Source organism: Calonectris borealis, chromosome 7 (genome assembly GCF_964195595.1).
Source record: "Calonectris borealis chromosome 7, bCalBor7.hap1.2, whole genome shotgun sequence".
In the NCBI taxonomy this organism is placed as follows: Eukaryota; Metazoa; Chordata; class Aves; order Procellariiformes; family Procellariidae; genus Calonectris; species Calonectris borealis.
The window spans coordinates 29,003,787-29,024,105 of record NC_134318.1 but is presented as its reverse complement, the minus strand read 5'-3'; the positions used below and the strand labels follow the sequence as shown (position 1 = coordinate 29,024,105).

Sequence of the window (20,319 nt, the reverse complement as noted above, 5' to 3'; positions counted from 1 at the left end):
AAAGCATTTAGCTAGAGCTCAACTGAGACTTTCTCTTCAATTGTTTAGTCGTTGAGTCACAGAGGGTTAAAGGTTGGAGGCAGAAAAAAGCTTTTAGGTCACTTCTCCCTCACCATTCCAGATAACACAGACGAGTTTAGTCACGATATGTTTTCCAGGCTTTTCTCCATTTAATTGGTTTTATTACGTGTGTTACTTTTTCTAGAAAGCAGTTATGTCATTGTTTGGGCCTGATTACAGGAGAAAGTGTGAAGAAAAGTATCTGCCGTCTTCTCAAACAAAAAAAGGGGAGATAGTTCTGTGCTTTATTTTTACTTCTTTCTTGTCCCCTGTCTCTCCTCAAGACAATAGAGTCAAACTGGCGGTGTGGAAGGCACAGTTTACAGAGGATCCATTGCCGAAGCGAGACAAGCAAAGGCGTTTATTGTTTACAATATGATGATCAGAAGATAGTAAGTGGCCTACGAGACAATACTATTAAGGTGAGAATGCTCCAAAATGGCATACTAATGACATGCAGTGTCCATGCCATAAATAGCAGTGTCCTAATTTCAGTGTCACCTCTTCAATCTCTTGTTAGTAACCTGGCCTTCTCCTTCCCCCACCTCACACCTGCACAGTATGTATGCCTCTCTTATCTGGCAAGAGAGACCCTGATTTCTTACAGACTTTACTAGCAGAGTTTTCGTCCATCAGTAATTACAGGCTATGTAATTACTGTGCCCTGTACCCGATGAGAAGGGTAAAACCAATGTTCATAGTAAAGCCAGTAATATCAAAGATGTTAATGTATTGCACCAAAGAGTCTGTAGAAGACTCTACAGATGCCGCTAAAGATATTCTAACTGCACTATGGATGATGTGTTGTAGTAAAAAACAGACCAGTCAAACCAGTAAGTGCTGAAAGATGAAAACCTTACTGATGTGTCTGGTTTTGAATGTTTGCTATCTTAGATCTGGGATAAGAATACATTGGAATGCAAGCGAATTCTCACCGGACACACGGGTTCTGTCCTGTGCCTCCAGTACGATGAACGGGTGATCATTACTGGATCTTCTGACTCAACAGTCAGGTGTGTGCTCGTGATTTGGAGCTTTCTGTTTGCCTCTTAAGATTTTAGGCCTTGCAAGCTGCTGAAATAATCTTTTCTTAAATGTGTGCTGTTCAATTGGTTCTGTGAAGTAGTTCAGCATATTTGTTCAGGAGTGTACTGTCCTTGTTTATCAGATGTCCATGCAAATGGCTGTCAAGGAGAAATGAGAACCTAAGCAAAGGCCAGTCAAGGTCAAGATGACTTAGGAAGGCCATCTGGCATTTCACCAAGGTTTTGCATGTTTTGACACTTCCTGAGAATGTTTTAAATTCTCCCTGAGAATAACTTTTTAAAAGTTGGTTGAAGTTTTCAAAGCAAGTTTGAAGGTTTAGTCATCCATTGTCACTTAATTTTAACAAAAGATGTATGACTAGATCTCCTGTGACTTTTAATTAAATTTCAGCATGATGTTTCTTTTCATTCAATCTTTCTAACCTTGCTTTCTTTCCAGTCTCCAGCAAAAGGCTGGACACCTCAAGTCAGCACTTGTGGTGCATGTTGTGCAGATGTGAAGTCCACTAGACATATTACAGGATCCCAGAGAGTCTAAGACCTGCAGTGTAAATACGGGGACATATGAGTTAGTGAATTGCAATATGAACTTGGATGTGAAGGAGCAAGTCTGTCTTCTCCATGTTGTTATATATTCTCTTCATGTCAGAGTACAAAAAATGCCCATGCAGTGAAGTTACAGACAACAAAAAGCTGTGTCAGTGGCCTTTTCTGAAGCGATGAGCATGTGTTCGTATGGCTGCAAGCTCCTCATGGTTATCACCGTGCTTGCATGTAAACTACCACTGTTAAGCTAATAACCATTAAATTTAGTTCCTAACATGTGATGCGTGCGGTCTTGTGGTGCTGCTAGATTTTGGGGTCCTATCATTAGTAGGAATACAGAATTTCAGCAATACCGCCTGCCAGGAGATGGTGTGGGAGCTGCACTGTGCTAAACACATCGCAAAAGGAGAGGCTTTTTTCTGTAACAAGCACTATAATCTTCTATATCAGGCCAGGCAGGCCAAATTGCAGACTGGCTACTTGCCCAGAAATACTTTGTTTCCCACTGTATCTATAAATGTTTGTGCAGACCCCAGAGGCACATAGGATGCATCACTTTTATCCTTGGGTCTCCTCAGGAAGAGGGGCTTCATCCAATAGACAGTACAGATGGGCTCTTAATGCTTCTGAGATCTCAGGGATGCACTTGTCCAAAGAAGTCAGTAGGTCTCCAGCTCCTGTTCAGTTTGGCAACCCTGTCTGCAAACTGCTCGTATGTTAATGGCTCAGGTCTTTAGTCTGGGTTTTTCTCCTTTGCATTTTGTAATTGGAATGTGGTTTTCTTTCTCATTTATAGTCTGTGAGTTGATGCACTTCAATCTCCATAAGTTAGAAAATAAGACATTAGAAGTCTTTCTCACATCTTGCCTTTTCTTACTGCTCGTCTTATTGGCAGAGGAAAGTTTTAACTTCTGCGATGTCTGATGTGCCTGATGATACAGCCATTTTCTGCTCTCACATAGTGTATCTGGGATACAGGTGTGATAGTGCCAAAAGAAATCTCTTTATGGGGGGTAGAAGAAGTTTGGCAACAGAATAGCCCAAAAGAAACCTTTTTAAGGCTTAAAATCTTCATTTCAAGTCCTAGAAGTTTTGTATGAAGCCTTCGTCTAACTTTCATCTTAAATTATCTTTCAGCTGAAACAGTTGGTTCTAATAACATTAAATTGACATAAATGCTCTGTCTTAATTTGGGTATTCAGCACATTCCTGGAACATAGTTGCGTACCAGATGCACTGCAGGGTAAATGCAATTCGTGGTGCAACTTGTGGCAATTACTTAACATTTGTTTGAAAAGCATTATCTTGTCTTCTGCTTCTGTATAAATTATCCTTTGAGTTCATAGTCCTGTGAGAGAGGTCAAAAATTAAACCTGTCGCTGAACTTGCTTGTCCACAGGTCATGATTAAGTACTCATTGACTGGAAATGGAGTGTGTGATAGGCTGACAGAACCAGGAAACATCAGTCTTCAAGGCTATCAATCTCATACCTTTCCTCAGCACTAAATTCCCTTAATTAAAGAACGCTTTTTTCCTGGCTGGGTTATTTTTATGGTGTTAACTGCATTGCAGGGTTTTTGGCTGCTGGACTGTCTCAATGTATGCATAATCAACAGGTTTATATAATACATCTTTTAATGAACTATTTAATAGATGTAGCTATAACTTGTGGTGTTTGCTTCTCTAATATTGCTAAAGAGTCAATTACCTCTCCCCGTCCCTCTCTCGCTTTGCAGAAAATCCATTGTACAGTTTTTAACTCTCTTCTCTCTGGTTTGAAATTTGAAACTGCAGGGTGTGGGATGTGAATGCAGGCGAGATGCTGAATACGCTGATTCACCACTGTGAAGCAGTGCTGCACCTCCGCTTCAATAACGGCATGATGGTGACATGTTCCAAAGACCGTTCCATTGCTGTGTGGGACATGGCTTCACCCACAGACATCACCTTGAGGAGGGTGCTAGTAGGGCACCGAGCTGCCGTCAATGTAGTGGACTTTGATGACAAGTACATTGTATCAGCATCAGGTGACAGAACTATAAAGGTGAGGTGTTTCAGAGGCTTTTTATTTGCAGCACTGGGGTATTTAGTAACCAAGAACAGTGACCAGACAGGGAAGATGGTCCTTGGCAGTTATTACACAGATCTTCCTTTAGAAGCAGTGTTCTTCCTGCTGCTCGTTTCCACTCGTCCCTCCTCTGTTGAGCTTGCACAACTTGTTTACAGAACTGTATGGCAAATCAGATCCAGGTACAGATGCAGTTGAAAAAGGACTTTTTTTTCTGTGTTCTTTTTCGACTTCACCACTTCCATAATCTGTTTCAGCATCAGTCATTCGAACAGTTGTCAGAGGGCAGCATGGGGGCAAAAGTGAAGGTGAGTGGATAGGAGTCACTTACGTGTTACTGCTATGATCCCAGTCTGCGGCATTAAAACTGAGGAAAATCAAGACCCTCTGTAGACTAAATCATAGCCCAAGAGTGCTAAAGCCTGATTTTGGAAGCTAATTCTCTTACAGTGTGGCAAAAATCTTCTGTGTACAGTGACCCAAGCTGCTAACAGTTGCAGACTATAGTCACAAGTCATCAGAGGGGTAATTTTCCCAGTCTTAATGATAGCATCTTCAATTAAGAGCATTCTGGATGCACCCATATATCATGCAGATACCAGCTTTTGTTAGTCTCTTCTTAATAATTTTGTCTCTGTGTGGTTCCCTCCCCCCTTCCTGTCACAGGTATGGAACACTAGTACCTGCGAATTTGTGCGCACCTTAAATGGCCACAAACGAGGCATTGCATGTCTGCAGTACAGAGACAGGCTAGTAGTGAGCGGCTCTTCAGATAATACTATCAGGTGAGAGACACACTCCCCGTTGCAGAGTTCTGTGCAAGCATGTTGTCTCTGATTCCCTGGGATGTGCAGAGGTTAGGCAACTGAAGTGCTCTGTACCCTTGTCGTCTTTGAAATACGCTTTCTTTGGTATAGAACATTGGGAACTACTGGAAAGAGATATTAGAAGCCTGTTTTACTGTGTTGTCTTTCATCCTCTATATCTCAAGAGTACCATACTAATCAACAAGTTGCATTGCTCTGACAATTCTGGTGTATGAAAGAGCTGGCAAGTACCACTTTCTGTGATGTCCTCTTGTGATATTTTAATTGGGCTATGTGTCTAGTTAAAGGGGTCAGATTTGCAGTAAGAGGCATTTAATCCTCTGCAGAAATCCTCCTGGGCTCTCGCCAAACTCTTCTTGTGGTACTTGGCACCTGGTTAAGTTTGGAACAGCTGGTTTAGAGCATGAAGTTCAGTTTGCTGCCTTTTGCACTTCTCCAGCTGCCCTGGTTGCAATCTGAGATTTAACTCCTTCTGGTATCTTGAGCCAGGATCTCTCCCTACAGCCTGCAGCTGCTGGCAGAGCGATGTCCCACTAATCTTGGGGTGTGCAGAGCAAGCTTGAATAGTAGCATATGTGATGTAGGGAAATGGCTCTGTCATGCAAACAGGATAAGAGCAACTTCCCTTTTGTCTTCGTCATTGCTTTAAATAATTGACTGCCTTCTGATAAAACTTGAAAGCTGGACAGTGTAAGCAGAAACCCTTCACTTTGCATGTCAGCAATAATTTCTCCTCAGTGAGAATGATTCACGCTACTGTTTGCCTGTGGACTTTGCTTGCAACATGCTGCCTCTCCCTGCTTTGCATTCTGTGGGAGAATGGTGGTCCTTTGGTTGACATCACCAGGTCATTGTGCCAGATTTTGTTATAGGGCTGTCTGAGAGCATGACCAAGAGAGCTGGAACTTCTGTCTCTTAATCAGGGGAAAAAGTATTACAGGCACTGGGTAAGAGCAGCACCACTTACACACTTAAGAACTCCCACACTTCACATAGAAAAATAACCCTCTGCAATTGTACTATGAAACTTGGTCTCAGAATTAGAGTAAGAAATAGTTAAATATTACAGCACTTAGGGAAGGATCTAAAATAAGGCTTGCAATGCTAATAAAAATAAATGTCAAGATAGTGATAACACTAAAGAGGAATACAGTTACTTTTATGCTTACATTGGACAAAATCCCTAGTTGACAGATAAATTGTGCTAGAATTTCAGGAATGTTGGCAGTGAATCTTAATGGAAGTCAATTTTGGCAGCTGTGTGGGCAAGGCACAAGACTTACCTGGTCACATCGTTTTCTCCCAGCCATTAGCAGAGGGCACAAGTCAGTGGAAGGGTGATTCAGAAAGGGCAGGTTACTACGTCATCTTTGTGGGTGGCTTGGTGCTTTGTATGTTTGACTTTAATCCACTGTAAAATGTCAGATGTTGTGTGTTGGCCTTTAGCAGAGGCTGCCTCCTGATACAGAATTTGAAGTTTGTCGTTCCCCAGTTGCTTCCCCAGGGAAACTTTTTTCCAAATTTTTTCTGTGATTTCTAGTTTTGCAACTGCAAACGCAAGGACATGTGAAGTAGCTGAGAAATCAGTATCTGTCTTCTGTAGGAAGACTCAATGTATAAAAATGATTTAGATTTTGTTTTAGGCCAGAAATTTCACCAGTGTAAGAGGGGACAGCTACATAGGCATTGCTATAATTGTGCCGATTTCCATCTGGTAGAAACTGATCCATCAAGTTTAATCCAGTCACTTCAGTATCTTAGCCTCTAGGGCCAAAGTTCTTAATTGCTACAGACAAACATGGTATAGAAAAAAAAGAAAAAAAAGAAGAGAATTTAGAGCAAGAAAATAGAATCAGACTACATCATCTTGGGTTAATTTTTAAACGAGTGGTTGATTTGCATGTGTGTATTCAACCTCCAGTGTGTGCACACATGGGGATCTGCTACTGGACTATTTAGACAACAGCATTCTCTCTGGGAGATGGGGATTCAGGCTCACCTGCCTTCTGTACATCTTCCAGCTCTGCCAGGACTTCAAGTGAATTAAAGGCTGAGATAATAGCAGACCTCGCTCTGCTTCCAGAAGTTCTCCCAAAGCTATAGGAAGGAGGACTGGTAATGTTTTTGACTGCGTACAGTTTGTAGTGAATTTTTTTAGTTAGTTCTCAAGCCTTAAGAGTAGTTCTCTTACTATTTGGTCCTTTGACTATTTAAAGAAGTAGAAATTTGAGAAGGTTATCAAATCTGGGAGGTACCCTTGGCACCAATTCTGCTAGGAGATCTGCTCTTACATAGCAGTTATCCCTTTTGTACGTGAAGGCCTATTCCCCACATGGCTAGGGACATGATCATCTCTTCTAATCCCATTCCTATTCAGGTAAAACCTCAAACTGGGACCTGAAAATACAGGCCTGAATTAGTGTGATGCAGCCTCCCAGAGCTGCTGGCAATCTCAGGATTGATGGCAAGGAATGGAAACACATGGCATGAAAGTTCCTGGCACAAGATTGCTCTTCAAACCTTTCTGCACCAGTTCATTTCTGGCATTGTCCATCCTGTTTACAGTCCTTGAGAGACTTAATGCTCTCTGACCAGCCAGAGTGCCGTTGGCTGACCTTTGCCATGGAGTTGCTTGCTCTGACCTTGACTGGTGTGCTGCTACTCATGTGAAAACTATTGGGATCTTCACAGATTCCTGAAAGATCAACTTCATGGATTGAAGTTGTGCTCCTTGTTGGCCTCAAACGTGTGCCTAGACAAATCCTTTCCCAGTTCTACAGTGACGAAAGAGTTCTGTTCATTCCTCTGTTGTCCAAATTCAGGCAGCTTGTCGTGGCATGACAGCTGCAATCGTTATCCACCAACCTTGGGCACACATCCACTGGATCTGGATTATTCCCTGGGGGACCTCAGGAGTGAAATATGTGGGGACAATTTATCTCTTTCTTTGTCTCTCAAGGAAAAGTGACATGACTCTTCAGCAGCTGTGCTGCTTCGAGATGTGTCACCCAGAGAAATTCCACGAACCACCCGTATTTCTCACTACTGTGAAGCTCGTGTCAGTCTGAACACTAATTGAATGAGCATTTAAGAACATTTGTGACTGCTTTCTTTCAGCTATGTGTCAGGGAGCCGCAGCAGATACTGCTATTAAAAGATTCCTGTATGAGCAGAGCATGTCTCAGCCAGAGGTGGAACACGTCTAGACAATACATGTCAAAGAATTTCAGTTCATGTAGGCAAATAATCTTTCTTTATCCATGGTAATTGGGAGTCATGTCAGAGAGCTGACAAAAGTACGGAAAGCAAATAGACTTACTTCACAACTGTTTCAAGCGTTTCTTAAGTATTATTCAAGGTAGTGTGTAAGTGAAAAAAAGTGATGTATTTTAATTTATTCTCCATGCTAAAAATCCTTCACAAAGTCCACAACTCTGGAATATTTACAGTTGAGAGAAGAATGCCTTGCTGGGTCTCTTACCAGGATATTGTGTACTGGTTTTGGTGCCAGAACTTTTTTAAAATACTGGATTATTAGAAACACTTAGCAGAGAGCCGCAGGAATTATTTGAGAGCAAGAAGAAAATGCATTACAAAATAATAAACATAGAGTGCCCATTTTAGCTTATGCATAAGTTGCCTAGATTACAGGGTAAACATACCGTCAGTGGGAGAAATGACAAATAAAAAGGGCTTGTTAATTCTTCTACCTTTCACCACTGTATTAATGTCTTAATTTGTCTGATGGTAGTCTCCAAATCAGAAATAGGCATGTAGGGATACAGAAAGGGGTGTGTGCCCTGTGAAGGTGATCTTACCAATTTGAACAAGCTGCCAAGGGGATTGGTAAATCTCCCTCTCTTAATGTCTTAAAATCAAGGCAGGATACTTTTATGAAAAACCAACTTCAGTAAAATAAAGTAATGAGGCTCACTGTGAAGATAACTGGGAGATATCCTGTGTTACTAGAGCAGTGGATACTAGACACAACTGGTCTTAAAATTTTTGGATCTCTGACTCATTTCCCGTGTGATACTGTAACAGGGTCGTGTTGAAAAGCGTGCATCCACTTAATAGCAGGAAAAGGAGTGATGAATGTAGTTTGTTTCTTCTTTGTTGTATCATCATAATCTTTATTTCCAAGTTTCCATCAACTACAAGCAAAGACCAAATGTTTTGTTGCAATGATCAGATATTCAAAAATTCCTAGTGCTTCTTCCTACTGTCTTCCAGGCTGTGGGATATCGAGTGTGGGGCATGTTTACGAGTACTGGAAGGCCATGAAGAGTTGGTGAGATGCATACGCTTTGATAACAAGAGGATAGTCAGCGGGGCATATGATGGGTGAGGCTGTCAGTGCAGTCAATACCTTATATCTTCCTGTCTGTCTCAGTGTCTCACATGTCACTTTGCTCTATCTTCATTATAAATATTAGACTCCTTGTCTGTTATACTAAGGGGACCTTTTTATGGCCAGTAAATCAGGACCATGCTACAAAGTATACCTTTTTTTCATCTTTTGAAATAAGTCAGTGTGATTTGATGTGTGTGGTCCAGTTCTTTAGCTTGTAAGAATATCTGACTGACTCAACCTGAAACCTCTTCTAGCTGAACCACTGGTAAAAACAATCTTTCCCATCTGTGGTTATGTCTGCTGGACCATTTGCCATTACAGACCAGGTGTCTGCACTCCCACATGTTTCTGTTAGTTATTACCACCTGCTTTTTAGGTGGTTTACTTTGTTGACAGCGTATTTCTTTCTCCCATTAAGCTCTACAAGCTTTACAAAGGGGAAATGCAAGAACCAGGTCTCAAGAGCAGAGGGATTGCTGTAATTTTCCTTGAACTGGTGTATCAGCTAAGCTGTACTAAAAGTTAATTTTTTTCTGTGAGCACATGTTCTTTTCTCTTTAACAGAGCCGTGGTGTTTGTCTGTTTTTTCACTACTAGAAAAATTAAAGTATGGGATCTTGTGGCTGCTTTGGACCCCCGTGCTCCAGCAGGGACCCTCTGCTTGCGAACACTTGTGGTAAGAGCTTTTGGTAGGGGTAGTGGAGGGGGCAGAAAAGTGTGCTTGATCAGGGCTATCTTGAGCCATGAAAACTCAAGTCAGCTTAGCCCCAGTCTGCAGGATCTAGAAATCATTTCTAGGGGTCTGGCTTCTTTGGGTGTCCAACTTTTTTTTTTTTAATGTTGCAAGCTATAAAGCATTAAAAATTAGAATCTGTGGAGGTTTCATTCACTTTTTAACAGTTTTGTTCTGTGATTTGAAGTTAACAACTAAATCCATTTTTGAGACTTGTCCTTCTTGGAATCCATGTGCCAGTGGGTTTACTTCAGCCTGTGTGTGCCTAATGATGTAGTAGTACATTGTCAGAATTGTGGACATGGAATTTCTCAAAGTAGTAGATTCCAAATTTGAGCAACAAGAACAAAAGCAACCTTGGGGTTGCTTTTAACTGGCTCCTGGGTGTTTAGGGAAAGGGAGGCTAAGGACTGAAACAGACAGTGAAATTGGCTCATCTTTAAACAGCAACTACTACTCTCATGCTGTCCATTGATATTTAGTGCAGGTCTGATGATGGTGTGGTTAAAACGTCATTGTGTGAGTGTTAACGACGTTCACAGTCATGCTTAACAGTGGCTCTGCACTGGTCTTAAAATAATGTGGGAAGGTTGTGAGAAAAATGCCAGTACAACCAAGGCCGTGGGATGGTTCCTATAAGCACTCCTCCATCACATTCACCCCCAAAACCTTGCACTGTTGCTGGGGATAAAGGAAGATTTCAATCGAGTACCAGATTCTCATAGAAAAAGAAGTACTAAATGTATTTATTTTTTAGCTAAGAAATGTTTGGGCAGTGTTTGGGTTGGTATACGTTAGACCTTTCCCTGCTGTGGCATGTGACTGTAGTCTGTGCTCTAAACCAAGATCATACTGTCAGATTCTCTGAAAGTGTGGTTACCTCTCACCAGCTGAGCTGTGCTAGCTGACCTTCTGCACACTCATTGACCACCTGAATTGCTACTGTTGCTGTAGACTTTGCTAAAGTATTTTACTTCCCATTTGGTGCAGGCTGTGAGGGTTACTGTGACTCAGCTGACAGGCAGTAGATCATTAAGGCATGCTAACTCTTTTCCAATCACGTATTTGGACCATAAGCTGCAGAGTAAGAGTCTGTGAGAGCCTTGAATGCCTGCAGGTACTATGTTAGTACTATGCAGGTACTAAACTTTCTTGTTAGCCAAATAGAATTGCAAATAGTTTCACAGCTGAAATCCAGAAAAACCCTTTGTCATTGGCCACCCAGTTGCAAACTGTGGAATAACTGTGCCCATGAGCACGTATCCTGAGAGTCTAGGACTTCAGCTTGGTATTAGCAGTGTTCCTGCTCCAGCCTGAGACAAATGTGTGCCTAGTAACCTGTAGACTTAATTTAACTGGTGTGATTTCCTCTGCATTTTCCAGCAGTGGACAGCCAAAGTGCCCCAGCTAATTATATTATAAATCAGAAGCGGTGGGATGGAAACACTGTAGGAATCTCAACACATGGATACTCATAAATCCCTGTTTGATAGCGATGGAGGGGGCCAGAAGAGGGGGCGCAGAGGCGGCTGTTGTGGTGCTTTTAGGACTTCTCATGTTTATGACAACAGGGCATCTATACCCGCTTACCCATGGTTTGGGTTTTTTTTTCTGTCTTCCATCGGCCTCCAAAATTAAACCTGGCTGCACAATGAACATCGTGAGTCTCCTGCTGCTCGTGTTCAATTTTCAAACAGTAGGAGGAAAGTGCACAGATAACAAATGCTCGCTGCATGCCAGGTCCCTTCCAGTTTTGTCTTCCATTAGCTGGAACAGCGGCCACAAGAATTTGACAGAAGCTTTCCAGGCACAGAATAAGCACACAGTTCAGCTTTCCTTACGAGGTTCAGTCCTTGTGGCCTCAGCATAGGGTGTGCAGTCTGCTTATTGCCACTGCAACAGCAAAGGGCAGGTGCTGTGTGGAACTTCTAGGGCAACCTTATTTAGCCTACAGTGACTGGGAGAAAAAAGGGAGTTTTGGAAACAGGCTTTGGAAGTATCTCTCTCTCTCTTGCCGTCTCTGTGAGCAGTCCCTCAGTGAATCTGACTACCGTAGTGATATTTTTTAGCAAGAACTTCACTTCTCTGCTGCAACACAGACTCTGGAAAAACATTTCTCTTTGGAATAGGTGGGAAGGTAGAAACCATAAGGTGTTTTTAAGACAAATTTTAGTTATGATTAGAAGATCAGAAAGGTTCCAATGTCTGAACCTTTTTTAAAATTTATCTTAAAAATGGAATCTGACTTTTGTCTGTGTATTTTCAGTTAATTTTAATTTTAAAATGTAGAGTTTCACTTTAAAGCAGCTGTTTTGCTTTGCAGACCGAGCTGTATTTTTGTAGTCCTGTGCCATAAGACAGAGGCTTCCCATTTAGTAGCTAACAATTCTCTTTTGTCTAAATATTTGAAAAAACTGTATTTTCAGTACTAAAATATTTTAAAGCATGTTTTTTTCCTGACCTTAGGTCACTTACAACATGTGAGCACTAAAGAGAAATATGTATTAATAGAAGAGATAGGGCTTACTCTACTTGCATGGTTTCTGTTCCCTTCTGACTGAGACGGCCACTGCTCACTCTTGCAGCAGTGTAAGCACCAAGAAAAAATAGGCAGCACAAAAGGGCAAGCATAGTGGATTTGCTCTGTGATATCCAGGATCTTGCCGTTCCCTCTGTTAATTACAGTCTGAACTCTTGCCAAATTGTCATGCCATTTCCACTCAGCCTCAGAGCAGAATGCAAACTGCCTATAAAGAATGCCCTTTCTAGTTAATATTTTTAGAACTGATTAAGAGGAATTATTACTGTGTCACTGGACTTCACAACAGGCTCCTTAGTGTCCTCCAGTATTAAGCTCTTTCCTCTTCAGCAGTGGCAATGATGCCAACTCTTGAATGCAAAGTTCTCATCTCTCCCCCTGTAACCTGCTGCATGTGGGAATGCTGTGATTTCAGGAAAGGGTTTCACCATGGAACAAGGAAGACAGTGCTCCTATTAGTCTTGCCAGACTGACTTGGGTGGTGGAGGGAGCTTGGTTTCTTCTGCACAGTGTGTGTCCAATATTGGAATTTAAGGAATAATGGGATAACCGTAATGTAAGCTTCCTGCAAGCCAAGTACTCGGATATGGCAAACCCTTTCCACTGAAAGAGCGTTTAATTTACGCTATGTGATGGTGATGCACAGTGTGTCATGTGAAGTTTACTAAGAAATGAATGTAACACTAGAATCCAAGCCCAAGTTCGTCTTCCCTGCTCCGTCCCAGCAAGTTTGTGAAGTAACATGCTGTGTCTCCCACTTGCATTTAGGAGCATTCTGGAAGAGTCTTTCGACTTCAGTTTGACGAGTTCCAGATCGTCAGCAGCTCACACGATGACACCATCCTCATCTGGGATTTTCTGAATGACCCAGCTGCCCAAGCAGAATCCACTCGTTCCCCGTCCAGAACATACACCTACATCTCGAGATAAATAACACTACATTGTACCTCACACTCGCACAGGTAATAAAAAATTTAAAAAATAAAAGAGGCTCAAAGGTGACGCTTGATGTAGTGTGAGCATGCTGCTTGAATAACAAGCTGGGTCTACCAATATTTCTCATCTTGGTTGGACAGTAATTATAGTGTCCTGTAAAAGGACAGGAATGGTTTTGATACCTTAGAGTAGGGACTTCATTTTAGGATTTGTGGCATGTGGCACCTGTGAGTTCCCCTGAAGAACTCCTCCTCCTCTGTCCATCATCATCAATAATTAAATCAGCTATCACTGCTGTCCAGAAGGAAGAGGGTTTCTGCAGAGCGAGTAGAGCAGCTGCTGCCTAACAAGGGGATGCAGATGGCCTGACCCTGGGCAGTTGTCACCAGGCAGGAGGGTTTTGCCAAGAAGCATCAGCTTTATTCCCTCCCTCTGAAGTGGTGACCATTCTTCTCACTCTGCAGAAAGCTGATTCAAGAGAACAGTTTGGCTAGGGGAGGAGATACTGAGGCACAGGCCCAGGCAAATTAAATCGAGATGCATCAATGTGCAAAATCATTTACTGATAGGGCCTAGCCCTCGTTCTCTCTAGCACAGCATGGGTGTTAAATTGTGCATGTCAGAGCCTGGCTGGTTTGCTCATCACCTTACCCTTTTGTCTTGGCCAACACAGTGTGAGGAAGACATAATGTTTCATATATTTGGGTCAGTTGTAGAGTGGATTTGATGTATACGAGTGGAGTGGGATAGCATGATCGCCCACTTTGGTGGGTATATGCACCATTACTGTTAGCAGCTTGAGAAAAATGGCAGAAGAGCTGACAGGCTTCTGCAGGCGGGTGGCCACAGTGACGTTTTCCCATGAAAATGCTCTGTTATGGGGCCCATCCTGTATCCTGTTTGATTGGTAAATATAAAGTGATGCTCCGGAGCTGTCAGATCAGCCATCTTGATTTTCTCACTCCGGTCAATCAGATGTTCTTTTAAATCATTAAAAGGTTTAGTACGAATGGGGTTTGTTTGGTTTGTTCTGTTTTTTGTTCCCAGGACTCATTTAAGCTGCAGTATTTAAATTATCTGCCAATGCCAGGACAAAAGAACTATCCACGTAACCAATACTCGCTGAAGAGAGAGGCTCTCAGACTTGTTTCTGGAACAAAGTTGGCATGCGGTTGATCTCAGACAGGGTCTACTCAACGCGGCTGACTGCTAAAGTGCTGCTATACCAGAAGATGACTTTTATCTTTCAGGAACAGTTAACATTTTTAAACCTTCCCGTCCCTTTCTTCCCCTGTCCCTCTCTTCCTGTTCACTCCTCTTCCCTTTTCCCTGTTTGGTTCCCCTCCAAACCCAGTCACAAATGTCCTATGAATATATTTAAGATGTTGCCAGAATGTTGCTTTGCTGTTAAGCAGAAGACTTAGAGTCACAGTGCACCCTGATGAGAGTCACTTCAGGATGGGTGGGAGGGTGGGTGGGAAGGAGGCTGCTACTCTCAGACTGAAATCAATATCCATTGCTAGGCCTCTGAAAAAGCATTCAGCTCTGAAGAGCAACAGAAACACTTGTAACAGCCGGACCAGCCCCCCGCCCCAGCTTCCCTGCGGCTTTTGGCTGTTCTGACTGCAAACCTATTTTTTTGTGGAGAGAGGACCCTTGAAATTTGACTATTATGAGCCAAATCCATCTCTTTCCTCTCCTGCCTGCTCTGCTAACCCTTTGGAAGCTGGATGTGTATTGTAGTCTCCCTTAACATCTGCTTGGCTGGGGAATGCTAGTCAATGAAAAGTTAAACTCTTCTGCCAAAGTCCCAAGCATGATGGACTGGGGCTGAGATCCCGTCCACCCCCACCCCGGGTGAAACGTTGGCCCAGGGCAGTATTTCACTAGCAAAGGGATTGTCTGTACCATCTTCCTCCTGCTGTTCTCCCTGAAGACAATGTGTTGCTGATGGCTTACGAATCATTCTGTAAATTGGAGGAAGTTTGAGGTTGGGGTGAGGAGGAAAGCTGGACATTGCTCCTTTCTTTCCATTCCTTGTCCCCTCAGAGAGGCTGTAGCTAGCTGCTGGAAGAGGGAGCTGCTAAAAACCTTGTGGAGCTCTCAAGATCGAGCCGCCCTAGAGTGGAGACACTACACAAACACTCTGGCCATGACAGTAAGATTTTGCTCACATGAGCACCGGTGGGGCACAGTCCCCTGGTGATGGCAGATGGATAAAATGAGTATGGCCATGAGTACAGTCAGTACAGTTAGCAGTGGCTCCAGGCCAGTTCTGCAGCAATTCTGGGGCTGGCCTTGCTAGAAAGCCTTCGGAGGGAGAGCCTTTGGTGTGCTTCTCTAACCTACGTGCATGCTGCATTGCGGTTTAGGGACACAGGCTGATTAGTCCCTTTGCTGATAGCTGAGCTGGATCTTTGCTTTCTAGCTGAGGCTTTTGCAAATTGCTGTTGTTTAGAAGATAAAAATAGCCCTGAAGAGGAGGGACATGAAAAACAATTCTGCATGTCTCTGAACCAGACAGAGAGGTCTGGGGGAAAACAGCTGTTCTTACAGAGCTGGAAGGAATTGCAGCAGGCCTGGATTTGGATCAGGAAAGGCTGTAAAGCAGTCCCTGGCCATTCCAGGTTTGTGCCCAGATCTTCCACTGTAGGTCTTGAATAACCCCTACTGCCTTAGTAGGGAGTTGCTCCAGTCCCACAGTAGGAAATTGGAGCCCTTCGTCTCTGGGCTGGAGGGGTTTTAAACAGGCTTTATTAAAACCCTTTAAACTTGGAACTTGGCAGATGGGAAATCTTTTTAAGCTATTCTCATCAACTTCACTTTGCTGGGGAAGCAGTTGCATTGTTTCTAATTGCTTGGAATGCGCTTTTTCCACCAATGAAATTTTGCAAGGAGCTGGGCCAAGAGTCCCGAAAGAACAGTCCAGAGGGCTTAAATCATTTTGGTAACAGCTAAGACAGACAAGAAAGTGATGGGAGTTATAGAGGAAGGGAAAGCTGGTGCTTGGGGAGTACCTAATGCAGTTCCTGAAGCATGTGGGCAGCAGTGTTGAGTGCTCAGCTCCCTGTATTTTCATTGAGCCTAGAGACTACATCAGTTCTAAAGAGTGACTCAGAGCGTGTGGTGACACTCCTGGTTTCTGTTTGAACTATTACTGTAATTGAGTCAAACAGGTTAACAACTCGACTCTGTTCAGGTAACACTGACAGTGTGACTTACCTCTGCAGAGTTATAAAAGTTCTGAGTCCCAATGGTAAGTTCATCCACAACTAATTTTGGCACTACTTTTAAGCCTAGGAAGGCTGTTTTGGATTTCAGGTAGCTCTACATATCGGACATACTGCACTCCCAAAACCAAAGTGGCAAGGGGGCAGAGAGAATCAAAGTTTATATCCCAAACTTTGCTGAGTTGAAGTTCTGAGTCTTACTCTTAATGTTATTTGAACACCTCTACCCTAAGTTCAGTTATTACAAGGTCTGTAGCATGGTTGCATATCAGCAGGGTTTATATGACCTTGGCTGCAGATTTAATAGTTATTTTCCTCAGTTTGGTCATCCTCTGTCTTTTACATTTAGGTTGTTGTAGAAAACAACGATCTGTTACTCCAGCCTCTGAAGGCTGCAGAACTTCCTAATATTTTAATTGCATCTTTGTGGGCAATACCTGCAAGGATGCATTTCATTTTCCTAGTTGAGGGAATTTGGGAGAACCGGAAGACTGGCTGGCCAAACAAAGAGACAACATCATTGCAGATTGTCCTTGGTTGTCATAGCCCTGCTGCTCCATGCCGCTATTCTGTAACTTCTAAGCACTCTTGGGTCTTCAAGTGGTACCATAGTTTGAACTCTGCTGTATAGAGCTGTTTAAGGTACAGTTAGTGAGCAACAGCTGAAATGCATTTTTGGCACATGATAAGAACGGTGTCTTACCCTCAAGAAGGGACTGTGTCTGGGTACTTCATACAGAACTGCAGAAGGGCAAGGATTCCTACCCCACTGCCCGAGTTGTACAAATTTTCTGATAGCTAAGAAGGAAGCTGAAGTTAACTGATCTAACTTGAACTTGAAACTGCCACAGCCTGACATTTGGTGGTGTTTATTGTGCACCCAGGGAGGAGCAATCTGGTAAGTAGATCTCCCAGTGTCAGAAGAAAGTGGCTTTTTCAAACTTCCCCCCCTTAGGATATGTGTGTGTGTGTGTGTGAGCGTGCAAGAGTGCATGTGAGAGAGAGGTTTCAGCATGAACTGGATGGATAATCCCTCAGCCAGGTTGGAGTAACTGCAGAGTTTATAATGAAAAGAACTAGAACGTGCCTGCTGAAAGGAGATAAAAAGGGGCTGGAAGTGTCTGTGGGCTTTAAGTGTTGCACATCACTTTGAAATGAAATGAAATACCTCTGCTGCGTAGAGATCGGCACTTCTCCCACAGGTAGGAAGCTCACACTAGCCTTCCCCCTTGGACTATGGGATGGAAAGTACTGGAGGTGTGGGACATTCAGAACAGGACAATCCGTTATGGCCACACCATCTCCTGTGTGTGACTCCTTTGCAATAGGGCACAGTTTTGCTGCAAATGTTTCTCATCCTCAGAGGAATACAGCTTGCTTTAAAATATGCAAATAGAAAATGGCATGAAGGCATTTGCAGCGAGAAAACTTCTGCGGCTGTCTCCTCTGGAGCAGCTCCCTCTGCTCCCCGTTAACGTTCAGGGACAGACACATCCGCTGTTGGAACAGAAGGATTCAGGTGACAAGTTGGAAGTCTATCGTCATCGGAAACATTGAAATGCTTTACACTTGTTTCTAAACTGGAAGCTGACTTGGACCACCATGCTCTACCTACCCGCCACCTGCTCCTGCTCCAAAGGATCCTTTTTTCTTTTTCTTAATTTTTTTTGAACACTGAAAAAGCTGGAGAGTATCATGTGCCTTCCTCCACTCCTACATATGTGTTTCCTGCCCCTGCCACATGTTCCTTTCTCAGTCTGAGCAGAGCTCCAGGCTTGGTTCTGAGTTGTTTTGGCATCCCGGCTCCGATGGGAAGCACATCTCCAGGTTGGCCTTTTTGCCTAACTTTGTTAGCTTCCTTTAACACCATTTTAGATGTGCTTTTTGTGGCTGATGATTCCTAAATTCGCTTGTGGAGGGAATATTTGTGTTTGATAAATCACAAATACTAGCAGCTCTTCCTAGCTAGAGAAGTGGACGAGAAGGAGCAGCCAGCCTTCCTACTGCAGGCTTGCTCTTAATTGTGTGAGGAAAAGGAGGAGACAACCCAAGCGATTGAAAGCTGCGAGGGGGTGCGGGGATGGAGATGGATCTCTACAGAAGTGGGGACAATGCTGAAAATAGATATCTTAGCTTGTGTAGTTGGCCCAGAAAAATAGAGATTTTCTATGAGAATATCAAAAGTCATCAAGAGGTAATCAAGTAAGGCCTCCAACTGTTGAACTTGTCAATTGATACCCCTTTTAGGTTGTGCTGGGGGCATGAGGAGAAAGGGCTGGTCTAAACTACACTTGCCAAGAGAAGAGTGAACTTTGCCAGGGTCTCCAAGTGGCATGCATGATGCATCTGAAATGCTGAGCCTTGCCCTACTGTTGTTCCCCCTGAAGCCATAAGCAGCAGCTTCCCAGGAGGGAGGAACAACAAGTGACCCAGCTGTCCCCAGAAGAGGTCTCCATATGAAATCCCTCCATCCTCCTGCTGGCAAATCCCTACTGGATTGGTTGGCATGAGGGGGCCACAGTCTTTCTGTCCCCACTTTTAATTCAGAGACTCAGAGAAGCAGTAGGTCCCTGGGGTGCGTTCCTTCTCCACAACCCCAGCAGCAGGTTGAGGGGAACGGCTGCCTGCTGAGGCTCAGCATTTGGCCTCCCCTCCTTTCCCCCCTCACCCCATTTTTTTTTTTTAAATGAGGTGCAGCCAAACTACTGGCGAATTCCCAAAGCGTCTCTCCCAGGGGGAGCCTTGGCACGCTGCCAGAATAAATCGTCCTTTGTCTTGCAGAAAACTCTTCCCATGACTTTGTGCTTGCTCCCAAAGGCCGCCGGGCTTCCACATTTGTTGTCCAGCGGATATCCCATGGGAGTTGGCAACACTGGTTAATCCTTAGTAATGTAAGCTGATACTCTTAAAATCAGAGGGATGCTGGTGTACATGGATGTACAACAAGCCCTTTAGATATTGTAGCCAACTCCTAAATAGGCCCCTTTTTTAATAGCCTATCACCCTAAAAGATATCCCGATTTCTGCTCAAGCAGGAACCAAGTGCAGCTGTGGCCAGAAAATCAGCATGAAAGACCAGTCTTCATCACAGAGCAGCTCTGCTCGTACCTGTACGACGAGTACCAATTTGTTGCATTTACAGGCGAAGTGTTTTAAACTGCTGGCACTCAAGCACTGGTTCACGTCTGAGCAAACCTCCACGTGCAGGAGGAGGGCAGGCCAGCCTGTCCCAGGCTATTTGCAGTGGCTTTTACAAGGAGCTAGCTGTGAGGATTTTTTGGCAATTCAATGTGAAAATCTGGAGCTGCTTTTGAGTGTAAAACTTTGCTTTCAGCTACTTTGTCTTTATCATGCGAGGCATTGCAGGGCTCAGCCTAGCCACAATTTCAGCATGGCAGAAAAATAATGTGGACCTTAGCAAAGCCTAACAGATCCCATTTCTCCCAGTCATTTTACATCACTGCGTTCAGGAGAGCTGCATGCCTGCCAGGCCAGCCTTTGCTGCATCACTCCTGTCTGCTCAGGCCGAGGTGGGTGTGGAAGTGGGAGAGGTGAGAAAGAACATGGTTTCTCCAGAGTTTTCTGTTTGTTACTCTGCTATATTTGTTATCTGGATTCTTAAGTAATGAGTGCTTTGAATTTTGTGATTATGTTACGGTGATGTGTAGTTAATGTACTAATGTTCACTTGAGCTAGGATCATGATAACAGTGTGGTTTGTTTTTTTTAACTGTTCAGAAAATAACTTAAATACAAATACAAAGATTAAGCTGTGAATCTCTCCTGTTTTCCTTTTGGGGTGAAGGACACTGGCAAAATATCAAGCCTGTATCTTCCTCGAGCCCCATGTATGTGAGTCACACGCTTCTACACGTGCACTGTACATGACATTTGCAGCGTGAATACCTGGAAGCGCTGCGGCCGTGAGGTGGACAGCTTTGCCCCAAGGCCTGGGTAGATGCAGCTTCACAGGACACACG

At 43.5% G+C, this 20,319-nt stretch overlaps 1 protein-coding gene across 13 annotated transcripts in view; it reads left to right on the top strand.

Moving 5' to 3' along the window:
* Window positions 1-20,108, top strand: part of BTRC (beta-transducin repeat containing E3 ubiquitin protein ligase) — a 123,534-nt gene extending 103,426 nt beyond the window's left edge. For 7 of the 13 annotated variants that reach the window (XM_075154904.1, XM_075154897.1, XM_075154898.1 and 4 more), the window contains 9 exons: window positions 345-482; window positions 955-1,073; window positions 3,448-3,697; window positions 3,979-4,029; window positions 4,388-4,506; window positions 8,782-8,892; window positions 9,500-9,578; window positions 12,943-13,136; window positions 14,158-20,108. In XM_075154904.1, the coding sequence (XP_075011005.1) occupies window positions 345-482; window positions 955-1,073; window positions 3,448-3,697; window positions 3,979-4,029; window positions 4,388-4,506; window positions 8,782-8,892; window positions 9,500-9,578; window positions 12,943-13,104 (1,029 nt within the window). In that variant the 3' untranslated portion in view covers window positions 13,105-13,136; window positions 14,158-20,108. The remainder of the gene's footprint in view (window positions 1-344; window positions 483-954; window positions 1,074-3,447; window positions 3,698-3,978; window positions 4,030-4,387; window positions 4,507-8,781; window positions 8,893-9,499; window positions 9,579-12,942; window positions 13,137-14,157) is intronic. The other 6 variants (XM_075154901.1, XM_075154903.1, XM_075154902.1 and 3 more) reach the window with 3 other exon arrangements.
* The last annotated feature ends 211 nt before the right edge of the window (window positions 20,109-20,319 follow it).